We start from the raw sequence: 17,662 nt of genomic DNA, 5'->3' as shown, positions 1-17,662 counted from the left end.
GCTGCCAGGAATCAAGTGGTTTTAGAGCCCAGAGTTCACACTGCCCTTTCCTAGCTCCTAGATCAGATGTGCTGTTCCCTGACAGCAAAGTAATATGCACCAAAATGCATTTGGGAAGAGATTGCACCTGAAATTTAGCATCCTTGGAATTGGCTGTGGTTGCGGGTGGGGTAATAAAAATGTTTCTAGTCATAGATTATTTCGGCCCTAAAGGTAAGATTCAAAAGGGGCATGAGGAAAGCTTGCTGAAATCCAGTTGTTGGGGAAGGGGTACTAAGCGGCATTTCTAGTGGTCAGTGCACTTGGGGCAGATTGCCTATAAATTATAGGTGGTTGTTCAGTCGCACAGTCGAGTCCGACTCTTCGCGACCCCATTTATAGGTAGATATGATTAATTTGTATAATATATAGGATGTAGGATCCAGCTATTATGTGTAGCGTTTTTGTTTTTTATAAAGCACAGGCCTGCCTATGATCATCCGATGAAACGGCCATCCCAGCTGAGGAAAAGGAGGAAGAAACCTCACACTGGTGCTGCATCAAGAGTGGTGGGAGAATTCAGGAGGAGAAGGGCTATTAGATTGAAGGACAGGGAAGGTGGACCAGGATTGCATCCCTGTTGTGCTCACATGCAATGGTTTCCAGCCTGGTGAATGTATCAGCAAGTCTGCCTTGGCGTGTATTCCCTCTTTGACCTGTAATGATAGCTGGCGAATCCATCTTCTCGCCTAACCTTAGCCGTGTTCATTCTCCTTACTGCTGACTGTGATCTTGGCTCGGCCTATAACGCTTTCAGCCACTGACCTGACTTGTTTGTCATGCTTCAGATCCTGTGAAACGAAGCTCTGGAATAGCTCATTTTTATTATTACCCATTTCCGCTCTTGTAATGACCACCTGTCGCTGTAAATATTTTCTTCCCCGTCTTGTGTTTCCTTTTTATGGGGCTTGGTGCTGATCTGATGTCCGCTAACTTTAAAACGTGTGGGGAGGAAAGAGGGGAAGGATATCTGCCCGTATTGGATTTCTGTCTTTTAATAAAGGTCAGCATTCCATAGTAATTCTCTTTTGTTGATTTTCCAGTTTTTTTTTCTTGAAAATCAAATAGAATTACAGTAATGAATGCCTTTATGGACCACCAAAATTGGGCTGGTTATTGAGGAGTTGGGAGCTGCATGATCCTAACAGCTTTTGGAGACAACTCAGTGGGTCAGTCACACTAACTATATTAATGTGGGGTTGGGGAACTTAGCCATGTAGCAAAGTTCCACTGAAACCACAAAAGAGCTAGTCCTTGCTTGTGCACACATGCACAACTCCCCACCTCTCTACCACCCGAACCTGTGGCGTTCAGCTCTACAGATCCCTCTTGGCTCGTCCAGTGCTCATCTTCAGGTCTTGCCTCCTTAGGTGATGCAGTGACATCATAGGGTAGAGTAGCTCTGCTGTGACATCCCTTTGAGAGCTACGTAGGTGATCAGTAACTGCCAAGAATGCTCAGGCCCCAGAGGACCAACTGAAAGGTGGGGCCTGTATGATCCTAACAGGATCCTTCCTATCTCTGCCCGAGAGACCTGCAAGTGTGTCCTTGCCGTTTGCCTGAAAAGGTGTGTGTCTACCGCTTCTCCACTGAGAAAGTGTGGATTGCTCACTTCTGCAATTGTTTGTATTGTTAAAATAAAATACACACATACTATAAACGAGGAAGAACTCATATGAAAAATACAGACCAATACAGTCCATTACTTTATCTTTCCAAAATTCGATAAACAGTATATGTCTCGCAATGACTATTTATCCACATACAGAGGAACTCCTTGGAATCCTATAAAAGTAGGTTGATTTTTCTCAAAAGAGCAATCCCTGAAATACAGTGTCATCAGTCAGAGACAGATGGTTATTCATATTTTCTCCAATTAGCTGCAACAGGAATTCTGGGTGCAGACAGTAATCTCAATATCTATCCAAATTGGTATTCTCCACAATGACCTTTAAACAGCATAGCAAAATTGTTTTAGGATTGTGAGGATTGTCCTAACCCCCCCTAATGTTATTTGCCATGTTATTTGCAGCCCAAAAGACTCAATTTTAGGGCAATACCAGAATATGTGCAGCAAATCTGGCAGACAGAAGTCACAACACCAACAAAATCAATTTTTATAAGTACAGGGTAACCTATGAAATGTCAAATCCCATTACATATCATTTAAAAAACATTTAGAGGTATTAATCTGGGTGCCACTTGTGTCCAGATCCAAGTCCGACCATCTAAACAATGCTTCTGAATTGACATCATGCCATTAGTTCAAGTAATGCAAACATGTATTGTCTACATTTGTGCCTGTAATTGTTCCTTTAGTTGTATGGCTACTTTAAATGAGTTGGCAAGCTGTTTTAGCTCTGACGTTGCTCTGTTTCCTTGACAAAGTAGTAACTATGTGTCTCACCTGGACATATTGGGGAAAATGCAGGAAAATCCTTTAACTCCTATAAAAATAAGTTGATTTTCTCAATCACTGAAATACATATGTTTTCTGAACTACCTCTTCCAAAGGCAATACCTGCTTGTCTTTTAGAACAATGTTAGCTGTGTCTAATCTCTACTTCCACCAAAGTTGGATATCACCAAAAGAAGACGTAGTCTTCAGCTGTTTGTCATCAAAAATGGATGATAGTGGCAATACACCAGGACTCAAGATGCTCTTAATTTTGTACCAGATTTCCACAGTAGAATTAATCAGAGAGTTATCAGTCCACATTTCTCTCTCCTCAAACCAAATACAATTTCTCAACTGGTTGTTCTTTCCCAGTATGTTAAAAAAATCATTTTGTTATCCTGTTCAGTGATCTTTTTATTGCAGCTATTCTATGGGCCATAACAATACAAGCTATCATTAGAGATCCCAAAGCCTCTGCTGGGTCAAAAACTCCTTGGAGGTTTTCTTAACCAAACTAGAGATCCATTTTGCTAAGATTTTAATACAATTGTTAACTTGAAGGAGAATTTTATTTTAAAGAAAGAAATTTAGGTGAAGCATCCATCTGACCACAAGCAGTTCTGCCCAGCCGCAAAAGAGAAACCAAAATTTCATTTCTAAATCAACCTCAGTCATTAGTAAAACTGACTGAACGAAAGTAGTGCGATCTTGTTTTAGCCACAGTCCTAGATAGATAGATGAGGAGCTCCATGGCAGGCAGCAGAGCTCCTTTTTGAATAAAGAGTCAGAGGAAGGCCAAACCACTGTGATTTATTAACATTTACATTATAGCCAGATGCTGCTCTGTAATGACATTCAGAACTTCCTTCTTTGGTTTAGATGGTTTGGTGAGAATTAATGGGATGTCCATATCATTCGCATAGCGTTAACACTGTTTGCTAAGGATGCCAAATCCAAGTTGGGAAATTGGGAAATTTAGCACTGAAACCTGGAGAGGGCAGGGTTTGGGGAGGGGAGGGGAGGGACCTCAGTGAGGTAGAATGCCATAGAATCCCCCCTTCAAAGCAGCCATTTCCTCTAGCCTGGAGAGGAGAAGACTATGGCCCATTGCGCAGGCACATCTTACTGCAGATTTGGTAGCAATTTGGCTACGGCATAAATCAGTTTGCTCTGGAGCCATCCTTCCTGAGCTAAGACAAAAATGTGTGAGCCAGAGGCTAAAAAACTGAGCTAGCTCACACTAACTCAGAGGGAACACTGATACGTACATATCTGGCATTATGACAGGAAAACCCCTTCATTGATACCAGCACTACTTCTTGCACATGCTGATATGATAGCAACCAACTCCTGCATCTTAAATACTTGCAGTAGTCATTGGAGGACAAGAAAAAATATGGTATACTTGAATAAGAACTTAGTCACAGAATGAAAAATGTAGTCTCTAATTTGAAGATTTAAAAGTCTTCAAGCACTGAATAACAAAATGCTCTGAAAGAAGTGGAAAAAAATTTAGGGAGAGGGATTTGAAGTTTAAAATATTTTTTAAAAATCACTATTTCCTGCATCAGGATCCTGTAAAAATATGCATGGTTTTGATATGCAGTCCATATATACAGATCAATGTATGTACATTTTGTTCTCCCTTTCACGATTAAATATCTGCATTCTTTATCAGTTGTGTCTCATTATTATGGATTAGAACAGCTGCCCCCGGTTTTTTTTAATGTGATGCAAAATATGTAGGGCTCAGTTTGCAATGCTTCCTCTGCTTCCTGTTTTATGTGTATCTTCTGTTTTTAAAAGTTACATTGATCTCATGTTTAAGCAGAACTGATCATTTCCTTTTATTAGGTGAATTTAGACCAGTAATGTTAAATGACCCATTTTGAAAGAATCCACTAAATCAAAAGCCCATGGGGGGGAGATGTAATTAGAAATTGTAGTTCATACAGGTGAAGATTCACTTCTGCAGTTTTAAATTTGTCCTCCTTGCTGTGTGGGAGAATGAATTAGACCGAAGGTGTGTTAAGGATCTGAGGTTTGACCCTTTAAATATAGGTATGCTCCTGGGCAGTAAAAGTGGTGGGGGAGCATTGCATTAATATCTTGCTTGTGGGTGGCATATCAGTAGTCATTGTATGAAGCAGGGTGGGATCTTAGTGTAAAAAACAGTAGGGCTGTTCTTAAATATGACCTGCTTCTTTTAAGTTCTCTGTGCATATAGCTCTATCTAAATCTTGCTATGGCTTACACAAAACTTAGTTGGCAGTTAACTGACCTGTAGCTGGATGTGAACTTGGACAAGCTTCCTGTCTGTGGGAGGGGCCAGATTCTGTTGTGGATGTTTTCACCATGCACCAAAGGACAGAACTAAAGAGGAATAAAGCAGAAAAGACACAAGCTATTAATCAGTTACCATCTCGGGAAAGAGGTGATTATTTAAGTCTGTTCATGAAAGGATACACATCCTCTCTGAAAACACCAGTTTTCTGGAAATACAGCGGCTGCTTCCATGTGGGGGTGGGTAGCTGATGAGATGCAGCCTGTACATTATTTCAAAGCTAGCTACTGCACTGTACATATATGCTTTTTTGCACCCAGAAATTCCTTGCAGTGCTGTAAGGGATTTTATAGCAATGTTTATGTCAGCACAAGTAGGATAACATCTTGCTATATTGAGGATGGTGGCTGGAGTTCTCAGTGTGCAGTGGTGGTGGAACACAGACAAGCAACTGCCTCACACCGATTCAGACCTTTGGTCCCTCTAGCCCTCTGCTGACTTTGCAACACCTGTCTAGGGTTCAGGCAGTCCCAGCCCTGCTCCATGAGTTCCATTTTAAGGATCACCTACATACAAGTCTCAATTTTTTTTAAAAAAATGCACTCATGGCCACTCTGGACACATTCCTGTGTCCCGTGTGATACTTCCTGTCATGTGGAATGCTGGATTCAATCCAGAAAAAACTAGCATTTCCCCCTGCCAGATTTACACTCCAGTGCTATTTGGAACTTGAGGGCTCTTCAGAAGGCAGAGTGTGCAGATCACAGCATTGTTGTGTGCAGATGCCAAGTTCATAACATAAGGAGAACCTGCTGGATCAGACTAGTGGTCTATCTAGTCCAACATCCCTCCCACACCCATCCCTCTATCCCACTGGTGAAGAAGCACAGACAGTCCACCCCCCCACCTCCACTGCCCAGCAGCCTCCCCTTTCAGCTAAGGGGAAAAAATCCACTAAAGGGGAAACGGTGGAGCAAGTTCTTTCCCCGCCACAGTTTGGTGTAGTGGTTAAGTGCGTGGACTCTAATCTGGGAGAACCGGGTTTGATTCCCCACTCCTCCACTCGCAGCTGCTGGATGATCTTGGGCAAACCGTAGTCCTGTCAGAGGTGTTTTGTAAGCCGCTCTGAGACTGAGTGAAGGGTGGGGTATAAATCCAGCCTCCTCCTCCTCCCTCTGCAACCACCCCACAGTTTCCTTTTGAGCTGGACTAAATCTGCTTTTTTTTTTGGGCCCCAGCTTAATTATGGTAGCTCCATGAGTTGTATTTCGGTTCTGAAAGAGCACAATGTCGTGTGGAAGCTCTCCCCCCAGTTTGGGGGACATCCGGTTTCCCACAGGGCAAAATACCGCCCTGACCACATTTTGAAGTTGTTCCCACCCCCCTCTGTTCTTGAAGGAAGCAAAAGTGTTAGGTACAGTCCTAAAACCAAAACTGCCTTCTAAATGTACAAATCATTTGATGCATCCATGTCAGGAAGGTTATTCAAATAAACAGCTAGGTACTTGTGCGGCTCATGGTGACACTATTTTTAACAATGTGAACAAAACCATCCCAGACATAAGAGCCCTGCAGGATCAGCCCAGAATGTCCATGTAGTTCAACACCCTTTTGTGGAAGCCCCAGCCACACACCTTTAGAAAGTCTATGGGCAACACATGCAGGCTTCCCCTGCTGCTGCCGACTCCCACTGCAACCAGGCATTCAGAGGTACATCGCTGCTGACCATGGAGGTTTCATTTAGCCATCCTAGCAAAACTGCTGTTGGTCAGCCTTTGAAAGCATTGTTGCATTTTATGGCAGTGAATCCTGTACGCTAGCTGTGCATTCTGTTTATAAGTACTGGGGGAGTCCAGTCGTCCAACATGCCTCATTCCATAACATTTGGAGTCTACATAGTCCTATCAATCCATATATTCAGGGATATTTTTGGGCAGGAATGCACAGGAACGGAGTTCCGGCTGGCTCCCAAGTTGGCCACGCCCAGCAGGAACTCATTAGCATAATAGGCCACACCCAACAGCAGGAACTCATTAGGATTGGCTACATTAGGGGTGTGTGGCCTGACATGCAAAGGAGTTCCTGCTACAAGAAAAGCCCTGGGTTTTGACAACAGACAAGGCAAACAGAATAACAAGCAAAAGGTGGGTGTGGCTGGATAACCACACTTCTGGTAACATGGGGGTGTGGCCTAATATGCTAATGAGCTGTTCTGTCACGGGTGTGGCCTAATATGCTAATGAGTTCCTGCTAGGCTTTTTCTACAAAAAAAGCCCTGCATATATTTGTTACATGTGTTAAGTGCCATAGGTAAGCAACGGAGTTTTTGAAGCATTCTCTTTCATTTACACTGACTATGGATTCCCTCAATTGTGATATCCCAGCCACTTCATGTCCACGCCAGGGTTGCCAACCCCAGGTAGGGAAATTCCTGGAGATTTGGGGGTTAAACCTGGGGAGGGTGGAGTCTGGGATCAGGCGGGAGGTCAGTGGGGATGTGATGCTGTGGAGCCTACCCTCCCAAGCTCCCATCTGCTCCAGGGGGAACTGATCTCTGAAGTCTGGAGTTCAGTTGTAATTCTGGGGAAACTCCTGGCCCCAGCTGGAGGCTGGCAACCGGCTACAACCCTGAGGTACAGACCCGCCCAAACCCACATAGGGACTTTCTCACCTGCTGGCTCCCCCTTCCTACAGCCACCCCCAGTTCAGCCCACACATTTGAAAAAGCTGCCCCTGTCCTGGACAGGCTGGCTTTCTTTGCCAAGAGAAACCGGCTCCGTGAGTGTGACTTGGGTTGCCATGGAGACAGGAAAAGACGGGCTCGCCTCGCAGCCCAAACTTCCGGTGAAAACGGAAAGCCGCCATGGCCGAACTGCGTGGATCCCCTACGGGTGCCGCTCTACCCCTTGGACCTCTCTATGGTGAAAGCCTTCTCTACGTTGCATCGGTTTGTTGTTGTTCAGTCGCACAGTCGAGTCCGACTCTTCGCGACCCCATGGACCAGATCACGCCAGGCCTTCCGGTCTTTCGCCGTCCTCTGAAGTTGGCTCAATTTAATGTTCGTCGTTGCATCGATGACGCTGTCTAACCATCTCATGTTCGGGCCGGAAGTTCAGGCTCCAGCATACCGCTTGACAGCAGAAAACCTGCAGTCGATTTGCAGACTCCCGTATCTACCATCTCGATCATTTCTACTTCAAATGTGTATTATATTATATAGTATCCATATTTATTTATAGGCAATTTTATATAATGGGAGGAAATCCTTATAGTAAAATATAATGATCTATGTATGATATAAATAATTCGTGCGAGCGCGACTGTAGACAGAGAGGAACTCCACCATAGATAAGTCAATGGGTAGAGCGGCGGGTGGCTGCAGACGGCCTTCCAGTTCTTTACCGGAAGTGGCCTCCGTCCCTGTTACGCGTATGGACCGTGCGGTCTTTTCTATTCGTTTCTAACAGCGGGGGTGCAGTGGGCCGTTCTGGCCCTGCGGCCGTCTTGTCTTCTGTGAGCCAGTCAGAAGGGGCCGCTCTAGCAGCAGAGCCTCCGGCGCCTCTTGTCTCTCCTCCCTTTCGCCTGCGAGAGACGGATGGAGCCGCCTTTGGGGTTTGAGTTTGAGGAGTCGGTGTTTGAGGGGGGCGGCCGGGGGCAGAAGGACCCCTCCTCGCTTCCCCCTGCCTACAGTGCCCGTTGCTGCGAGCCTCAGGTGAGAGGAGCAGGGGGCAAGGAGGGGAGGGGGAGCAGGCGCTCCCTAGGGTTGCCAGTCTCCTGGTGGCGGCTGGAGAGCTCCCGCTATTACAACTGATCTCCAGGTGACAGAGATCGGTTCACCGGGGGAAATAGCCTCTTTGGAAGGTGCACTCTATGGCATTATACCCATTGAATGTCTCTCTCTTCCCTAAACCCCGCCCTCCTCAGGCCCCACCCCCAAAATCTCCAGGCATTTCTCAACCTGGAGCTGGCAGCCCTAGGGCTCCTTCGTTGATTTTTTTGCCTCTTCAGAGGTCAAATTGTACTTGGGAGTGATTCTCGCTCTCCCTCCCGTTATAGTGGAGTTCCTGTGGTGCCCCCGCTCCATTTCATCTTCACAACAGCCCTTTGAGGTAGGATAAACTGGGTAGCTCAACACTGCTCAGGCAAGTTCATGCTGAGGGAAACTGGAAAGCCTGCATGGCTTAAGAAGAAGAAGAAGAAGAGATTGGATTTATACCCTGCCCTTCACTCGGACTCTCAGAGCAGTTTACAATCTCCTTTCCCTTCCCCTCCCCACAACAGACACCCTGTGAGGTAGGTGGGGCTGAGAGAGCTCTTTCGAGAACGGCTCTTGAGATAACAGCTCTGGGAGAACTGTGACAGACCCAAGGTCACCCAGCTGGCTGCATGTGGAGGAGTAGGGAATCAAACCCGGTTGTCCAGATTAGAGTCTGCCGCTCTTGACCACTGCACCAAACTGGTGTATAATGCCTTACTTCAACCACTAAAGCTGCCATTTCCTCCCAAGGAACTGATAGCTGTTGTCTGCGATGAGTCATAATTCCTAGAGAACTCCAGGCCCTACCTGGAGGTTGGCAACCCTAGGTGCTGTGGTTCTTACAAGGTAGTCACTCTCAGTGTAATCTACTTCAAAAATGGTTGCCTGGCAAAGTTAGTTTCTGAACAGCTGGTATGAACTGTAGTTTACAGTCTGCATTACACATCTGGCGTGATCTGGTTCATGGGGTCGCGAAGAGTCAGACTCAACTGTGCGACTGAACAACAACAATTTTTGATGTATTTATTTATACCCTGCTTTTCTGCCCAGTTGGGTCTCAATGCAGCTTAGAACATTGTTTTCCCCTCCTCCATTTTCTCACAACAACCACCCTGTGAGGTAGGCTGGGCTGAGAGTTAGTGTTGGGCTCAAGGTCACCCAGTGAGTTTCCGTAGTAGAAGAGGGAATTTGAACCTGTGTCAGCCAGGGTCCTAGTCTGCCCCTCTACCCACTACACCACACTGCCTCTCACTTATGATATTTATTTAATAGGTTTATGTACTACATTATTAATAAAAAGAAATTCCTGTGCCAGTTTCTGTTCTTAAAGGAAATACAAATGGGGAATGGGTATACTATGCTGGTATTTTATGAGCACACAAGAATTATCTGGCTAGATCCGCCCAAGGTCCGTCTGATTCAACATTCTGCTTTCAACAGCTGTGTTGATTCTTGCATTCTCTCTGTTTCTTTTACTTAACCAGTCTGCCATCTGAACTGGTGAGCAAATGGCAAGTTCCAGCTCGGTTGGAAGCAGATGACAGGGTTGTGTTTTTTTCCCAGGGAGTCAAAGGCGTTTCAAAAGAAGCCTTCCTTCTTGGATCATACACAGTCACGCAAAGTGTGCATAACACTGAAACCAAAGAGATTCTTGTGTGGACCTGGCGAGAGGCACTGGTGTCTCTCCCAAACCCATTCTCAGTTCTCTAAAATTGTGTCTCCAGCCATTGCAATACATCTCTTGGTTGTAAATAATACTCGAAACCCTCTTTGTTTTCCCTCTTTACAGTGGTTTTGTGAGGAAACAGACTTTGAGGAGGATGCTGAAATCATCAATGTAAAAAAATTCAGAGGAGATTTGGCATATAAGCAACAAGAATTTAAGGTATTTTCACACACACCCCGTGCATTAATATTTTCTGTCTAGAAAATCTTATGACTACTGTCTGGCTTGTTCTTTGTCTGCGTTCAGGCTGGTGAAGAAACCTGCCACAAACAGCTTATTTATTTTTCTCTTTCTGATATCCTTTGCCCCCATGCAACACTAAAAACATGCATTTGGGGCATGAGGCTTGCCCCTTATTTTTTTTAATGTACCCAGTATTGATCTTCTTGCTCTTGCTTTGTGTCTTTGTAATCTGTATAAAAATCCAGTCGGCTCAATTTTTCACAGTATTTGCAAACCGCATTTCAGAAGGCTCTGTGTGAATACTCCAGCTGCCATGATCTGCTGCCTCCCAGCAATGTAGCCATGAGAAGAGACGTACAAGAGAGTCAGGCTCGCTGTCTAGCTCATCTGGGGCAATACAAGGAAGCTTTGGAGATCGCAGAGACGCTGGTTGGTACCTTTCCCTATTCTGTCTACCTGGCGTGCACATTTCGTTCCTGAAAATAAGAGAAGCCAATGGTTGGATCAGGCTAGAGGCCCATCCAGTCCAACACTCTGTCACACAGTGGCCAAAAATATCCAGGTGCCATCAGGAGGTCCAGCAGTGGGGCCAGGACACTAAAAGCCCTCCCACTGTTGCCTCCCCCCCCCCAAGCACCAAGAATACAGAGCATCACTTTCCCCAGACTGAGAGTTCCTATCTATACCTTGTGGCAAATAGCCATTGATGGACCTCTGCTCCAGGGAACCTTCCTCCAGGGAATTCCAGCCAGTATATGCAGTTCTCCCTTCCCCTTTTTATTCTCACAACAGCCCTGTGAGGTAGGTCAGGCTGAGAGTGGGCAAGGGGACCGTGGTGATAAGGGGACCGCTGCCAGGCGGAGTCGTTTACATGGCCGTTTGGTGATGCACAGGGCTATTTTTGGGCAGGAACGCACAGGAACGGAGTTCCGGCTGGCTCCTGAGTTGGCCACGCCCAGCAGGAGCTCATTAGCATAATAGGCCACACCCAACAGCAGAAACTCATTAGAATTGGCTACATTAGGGGTGTGTGGCCTAACATGCAAAGAAGTTCCTGCTACAAAAAAAGCTCTGGGTTTTGACAACAAACAAGGTAAACAGAATAAGAAGCAACAGGTTGGTGTGGCTGGATGACCACACTTCTGGTAACATGTGGGTACGGCCTAATATGCTAATGAGTGGTGCTGTCAGGGGTGTGGCCCAATATGCTAATGAGTTTCTGCCATTGGGTGTGGCCTATTATGCTAATGAGTCCCTGGTGATGCAAGCGGAAGACGGGGCTCTCTTGCCCAATTCACTTCTTCATTACAGCCCCATCCCAGGTGGCCTTTTGTTCACCTCGGTTCCAGACTCTCTGATCCAGGCTAGGCCAACTTTGTCAGATCTCAGAAGCTAAGCAGGGTCGGCCCTGGCTAGTATTTGGATGGGAGTCCTCCATGGAATACCAGGGTCACGACACAGAGGCAGGCCGTGGCAAACCACCTCTGAATGTCTCTTGTCTTGAAAACCCTATGAGGTTGACATGTCAGCTGTGGCTTGACGGCACTTTCCTTTACCACCACTTCCCTCGTGGATCGACAGAAAACCTGGTAGGCTCCAATCTAATGGCAATTATTTGTAATAGTTTTAACAGGAGTTACCTGATCCCGGAAGATATGTCTCTCTTTGTTACTCTACATACCCACCTTTCCCCAAAATTCTTTTGTAAAACGGGTTGTATCGGTCTCTGTTGACTTTCTTTTCCCAGAGAAACGGAGCGACAAACACTGACCACGTAACGACGATACTGGGCCTGCAGTTTACCATATACCGCACCATGGACCATCCGGAGAAAATGACCGAGTGCTTGCAGCAACTGGTTTCGTTACATCCTTTTCACTCGGGATATTGGAAGCTGCTGGCTGAGGCTTATTTGAGCCTTTTGCCTTTCCCGCCGCCCTTGTTGGCCTCGGGACATGATCTCCCACAATGCAATGGATCGTCCGTTTTATCAGAGCCCCTTAGAAACAGAGCCATCTTTCAGCGTTGCAGTAAACACACTTGGAGGAAGGATTTCTCTTTGCCGCTTCCCTCTGAAACAAACGGGAGCTTTGTGACTGGTGAGGAAAGCCAGAGAGTGGAGGGACACATCACTGACCTGGAAAAACTGGAGCCCCAGCACACAGAGAAAAGTGTTACGTTGGGCACCATGGGACGGGAAGAGATTTGGATGTATGCATGTGCTTCCTTTGTTAGAGCAAGGTACTGTATCAAAGACCAATATTCTTTGTAATTTTGTAGTATTTTTCATGATTGGCACATTCTGCACTTCTTACCACAATTATTGTGATTGCATTTTATTGTACTTTCCTTACACTATGGAACTCAAGGTGGCTTACGCGGGTCTCCCGTCCAGGCACTCAGGTGACCCGCTTAGCTTCAGCAAGCTGGCTATATACAACCACACCCTTTGATGTTGTAGGGCATACAGGGGGTGCCCTATAAGCACACCCTTTGATATTTGCAGAGTCGTGTTAGTCCTACATGGAAAGTGAAGAGATTGCTTTCTCTCTCTCGGGTCTGGTGCAGCAGATGAGTTTAAAAAGTGAGCAGACCACAACAGTGTTTTAAGCTGCCTGTTCACACATCTTCTGGGCATGGAGCAGCGGTCACTGGGTGTGTGTGGGGGGGAGAGGTATTTGGGAATTTCCTGCATTGTGCAGCGGGTTGGACTAGATGACCCTGGAGGTCCCTTCCAACTCTGTGATTCTATGATTCTGCATACCTGTGTCTGTCACTTGTGCTTTGTTGACAAATGAGGTTTGGGGGGGAAGCTCTTGTTTTGTCTAAGTTTCCCTGTCGGGGAGCCTGGGGCTAATTCTTACTTGCCAAAAAAAACAACAACCAGGCAAGCTGTTATTTACAAGCCTGATGGGCAGAACCTTAGTAGTTACTGTAGTGTAGCAGTTAGAGCATCGCACTAAGTTCTGGGGGACCCAGGTTTGAATCCCCACTGGGGTCATGGAAGCTCACTGGGTGACCTTGGGCCAGTCACACGCTCTCAGCCTAACCTACCTCACAGGGTTGTTGTGATGATAAAACAGAGGAGGGGAGAATGATGTAGGCTGTTCTGGGCCCCATTGGGAACAAAGTCAGGGTATAAATGAAGGAAATAATTAATTAAATTATTGCTCCTGGTTAATGAACAGGCAGCAGCAGTAGGAGGACCACAATCTGAGAGCCTGTATTCTGCGATATTTTGTGGACATTCTTGTGGACAAAAGGAGTGAAGCCCAATAAGCTATCAAGGGTGGGGAGAGAGTCTGGAATTCCCATGTGCCCAGAATTGTTAAGGGTGTTTGTGGGGGTGGGGGCTTAGGACTGTCTGGGGTGGCTGCGGTGGTGGGGGAAAGCGCCGTCAAGTCGCAGCCAACTTATGGTGACCCCCGTAGGGTTTTCAAGGCAAGAGACGTACAGAGGTGGTTTGCCATTGCCTGCCTCTGCATTTCCTTGGTGGTCTCCCATCCAAATACTAACCAGGGCCGACCCTGCTTAGCTTCCAAGATCAGATGAGATCAGGCCAGCCTGGGCACCCAACTCGGGGGTTGCTTCTGTACTCCCATATAAAATTTGCTCATTCCATCTACTGTAAATAAACAGCAGACTACAAATACTCTCCGTACTTCAGTAGGAGCAGATTCTGTGAAAACCGTCCAAACACACACACGCACGCACACGTGCACAGAGAGAGAGAAACCAAACCTTTACATTTGTTAAGTCCTTTTGTTGTTGTTTTTTACTCTCAAAGCTCTTTTGGTCCCACTAGATGTATTGAGTGTGTTTACTTTTTCCTTGTTGCTGTTGCCGTCGTTGCCAGGCTCTTGCTTCAGCTCCTCCAGCTGCATCAGTGCACCTTCGCTTTAGAGAGCAACTTAAAAGCGCAGCAGGAAATTGAAGATAACGTTGCATCTTTTGGACTGCGGAGAGACGTCTTGCTCTTGGTGACTGAGGTGAGCGGAGATTCCATGTGGGTCTATGCTAATTGCAGGCCCTGAATAAATTATTCAGATTAAGGCAGCTTGGACATATCCCCATTTTCCCCTTCTCTTGCAAGCTGCAGAGAGAGGTAAGGAGCTGGTACCAATACAGAACACCAAGCTACTACCCTGCTGGTAATGAGGTCCTGTTCATACTCACAGCCTGCCTTTCACAGCTTTAGTTGCTAACATGAAAACTGAGATTTGTGGGCACTAAAATTCAACATGAAAACTGAGATTTGGGGGGGGGCGCTAAATTCTGCAGTCACATTGTGAAGAAGAAGAAGAAGAGGAAGAAGAGGAAGAGATTGGATTTATACTCCGCCCTTCACTTGGAGTCTCAGAGTGGCTTACAAACTCCTTTCCCTTCCCCTTCCCACAACAGACACCCTGTGAGGTGGGTGGGGCTGAGAGAACTCTGACACAAACTGCTCTTTTTCAAGGACAGCTGTGCCGGAGCTTGTGACTGACCCAGGGTCACATCAGCAGGTGCAGGTGGAGGAGTGGGGAATCAAACCCGGTTCTCCCAGATTAGAGTCCGCACACTTAACCACTACACCAAACTGGTATGCAGCTCGGAAATGCTAAATGTGCTTAGCTCTGTCTATATGTGCCATGTGGCAGCTATCGATCAGCATTCCAGTATTCTGCCTTGAACACTAGCAGACTGAGAGCCAGTGTGGTATAGTGGTTAAGAGTGTTGGACTAGTACCTAAGAAACCCAGGTTTGAATCCCCACTTGCGCCAAGGAAGCTCGCTGGGTGACCTTGGGCCAGTCACGCTCTCTCAGCCTAACTGAATTCACAAGGTTGTTGGGAAGATAAAATGGAGGAGAGGAGAATGATGTAAGACACTTTGGATCCCCATTGGGGAGGACGGTGGGCATAAATGAATTAAATGAAGGAATTAAATAAATCTGTGTACAGTTTGCCAAGACATGTTTGTGCTGAGAATAATCTCAGAATCCCAGTTGGAGAAGGAGAGAAGCAAAATGCCAATCCTCATGGTTGTACAGAAATCTTATGGAGTAAAAAATCATCTATCTATCTCTTACTTTTAAATCTTTCTCCTACTCCAAGGAGATCTGGGCAGAGTACGTGTTGCTGCTTTCCTTTGTTTTTATGGGCACAATTACCTTGTGAACTAGGTTAGGCTGAGATCGGAACCGACAGGTCCAAGGCTCACCTGGTTCATGAGCAGAAGTTTGAACCTGGGTCTTCCTAGTCGTAGTCCACCGTTCTGGCCTCTGCATCATACTGGGGAGCCGTCTGCTCAGGAGTGAGTCCCATATTGTTCAGTGGAGCTTGTTGCGGAACGGGCCCGCGTCAGCTGGCAGGCCCCGCTCTGCCCACCCCTCCTTTGCCTGACCTGGCACCTGAAGGGGCAGTTTTTCTCCACTGCCTCCGGGTATTGCTGCCACCACTGTCCCTGTCTTGGGCTCTGGTGAGGCGGGACGGCCTCCTAACATCCCTCCGGTGTCACTAGGAACCCACCTCAGGGCTTCCTGGCAATCTTCAGGGCTCCCCTGGAGAGTTGGCAACTGGCCGTTTTGTAACAGTTCTCATGGAGTCCCTGACCCACCTCTAGCGTTTCCAAACTACGCGGTATAGAGGGACTTCTCGCTGTTAACAGTAAAAGGATTCTGTTACAAGCCCGGGTAAAGAGAAACGTTGTAGCCTGGGGACTGAAAGACAATAAAGCAGAAGCCAGGCAGGCCCCAAGGGGGAAGGATGCGTGACTGCAAAAGCGCTGCAGGCAGGTGCAACAGGAGCTGGGTCCTAGCTAGTGGGCGGGATACTACAAGGGAAGGCAAGTCCCCAAGCTGTTCAGGGCTTTAATGGTCAGAGCCAGCACTGACTGGTGACCCAAGAAAGGGCCTTCTCTGTTGTAGCACCAAAACTTTGGAACTTCCTCCCAAGAGAGATTCGTCTGTCTCCTTCTGTCGGTGTCTTTCACTGGCAGCTGAAGACCTTTTTGTTTTGTTTAGCATACCTACAATTACTGGCCCTCCTTTGAGTGCTGTTTTGTTTACGTGTTTTAATTGAATTATTTTAAAATTTTTAACTGTATTTTAATTATACAAATGTTTGCCGCCTTGCAGACTCTGATCAGGTGGAAAGTCAGCATTAAAATGTCCTGGATAAATTAATAAACCATGCCTGGAAACAAATGGGCAGGCATTGCAGATCTTTCAGCCCCTGCCAGTAGCCTGGTTGGTGACCAGAGAGCCAGTTTGGTGCAGTGGTTAAGTGCACGGGCTCTAATCTGGGAGAACCGGGTTTGATTCCCCACTCCTCCATGTGCAGCTGCTGGCATGACCTTGGGTCAGTCACAAGTTCTTTCAGAGCTGCTCTCTCAAGAGCAGTTCTTGAAAGAGCTCTCTCAGCCCCACCTACCTCACAGGGAGTCTGTTGTGGGGGGGTGGAAGGGAAAGGAGATTGTAAGCCGCTCTGAGACTCCTTTGGGTAGTGAAGGCCGGGGTATAAATCTAATCTTCTCCTCTTCCTCCTCTTTCTCTTCTTCGTCATTCAGTAGCTCAGACTACTCCTAAAATTCCCTGGAGGTTTAAAAACCAAAGCAACTTCTGGGGTGAGGGGGTTGCTGTCTAAGAATCACAGACCAAAGCTGTGGTAGATGCAATAAGCTAAGCCTTGAAGTTCTTTAGACGGTAGCCAATATTTGGTGAGCGTTTGGGAGGATCTCCTCCTACCTGAGCGGAACCTAAAGTCTGTTTGCTATTCAATATTCTCTCTCCCGTCCCCCTCGCTTTCCCCTGCAGGTTATGGGGGAGGATCTCACCCCTGAAAAACTCAAGGAGGATGCCCAGGGAGAGGTGAAGTGTATAGGAGCTTCCGCTCTGGCTTCCCTGATGACCGCCGCAACAGCAAGCTTTGAAAGAAAGTGGTTCCAGAAGCTCAGAGGCCAGCTGTGCTGCTTGGACTGCTGCACGTGATGGAAGTTGGCCCCAGTTAAGACTCTTTCTATTTGGTTTTTACCCCGCCCGGGACGAGGACTCCATTGGACGTAGCTAAGGGGCGTGGTCAGCCAGGCTACTCAGCGTTGGTTGGGGGGGGGGGACAAGCAGGGATTCCACACCTGAAGTGGCCTGCGGCCACCTCCTCCAAGAACATTGTTTCTGCTCGCATCAGAGTGCCTTGGGCAGTGGGAGGTGGATAGGCTGGAGCTGGGTGGGGTCTGAAAACATGTGATGTAGTGAAGCAGATCTGGGCCAGGTTAACGACACACGTGAACACACACG

At 46.8% G+C, this 17,662-nt stretch overlaps 2 protein-coding genes across 3 annotated transcripts in view; both read left to right on the top strand.

Annotated features, from left to right (window-relative positions):
- The window catches only part of ZHX1 (zinc fingers and homeoboxes 1), a 35,929-nt gene extending 35,436 nt beyond the window's left edge, over nucleotides 1-493 (top strand). Inside the window, exon 4 of the mRNA XM_015428966.1 lies at nucleotides 464-493. The gene's annotated coding sequence lies outside the window, so the exon portion shown is untranslated. The remainder of the gene's footprint in view (nucleotides 1-463) is intronic.
- A 7,703-nt stretch (nucleotides 494-8,196) lies between these two features.
- Nucleotides 8,197-17,662, top strand: LOC107125538 (uncharacterized protein C8orf76-like). Of its 2 annotated transcripts, none has more exons than XM_015428960.1 (6): nucleotides 8,197-8,433; nucleotides 10,268-10,363; nucleotides 10,673-10,816; nucleotides 12,135-12,628; nucleotides 14,244-14,376; nucleotides 17,183-17,662. In XM_015428960.1, the coding sequence occupies exons 1-6, from the start codon at nucleotides 8,317-8,319 to the stop codon at nucleotides 17,354-17,356; spliced, it is 1,158 nt and encodes a 385-aa protein (XP_015284446.1). In that variant the 5' UTR covers nucleotides 8,197-8,316; the 3' UTR covers nucleotides 17,357-17,662. The 2 variants fall into 2 exon arrangements, with proteins under 2 accessions (XP_015284446.1, XP_015284445.1); XM_015428959.1 differs by having other exon boundaries at nucleotides 10,652-10,816.

Source organism: Gekko japonicus, unplaced genomic scaffold (assembly GCF_001447785.1).
Source record: "Gekko japonicus isolate JY-2015 unplaced genomic scaffold, Gekko_japonicus_V1.1 scaffold1004, whole genome shotgun sequence".
Lineage (NCBI taxonomy): Eukaryota > Metazoa > Chordata > Lepidosauria > Squamata > Gekkonidae > Gekko > Gekko japonicus.
Note: the sequence above shows the minus strand (reverse complement) of the source record. Positions and strands in the feature narration are given on the sequence as shown.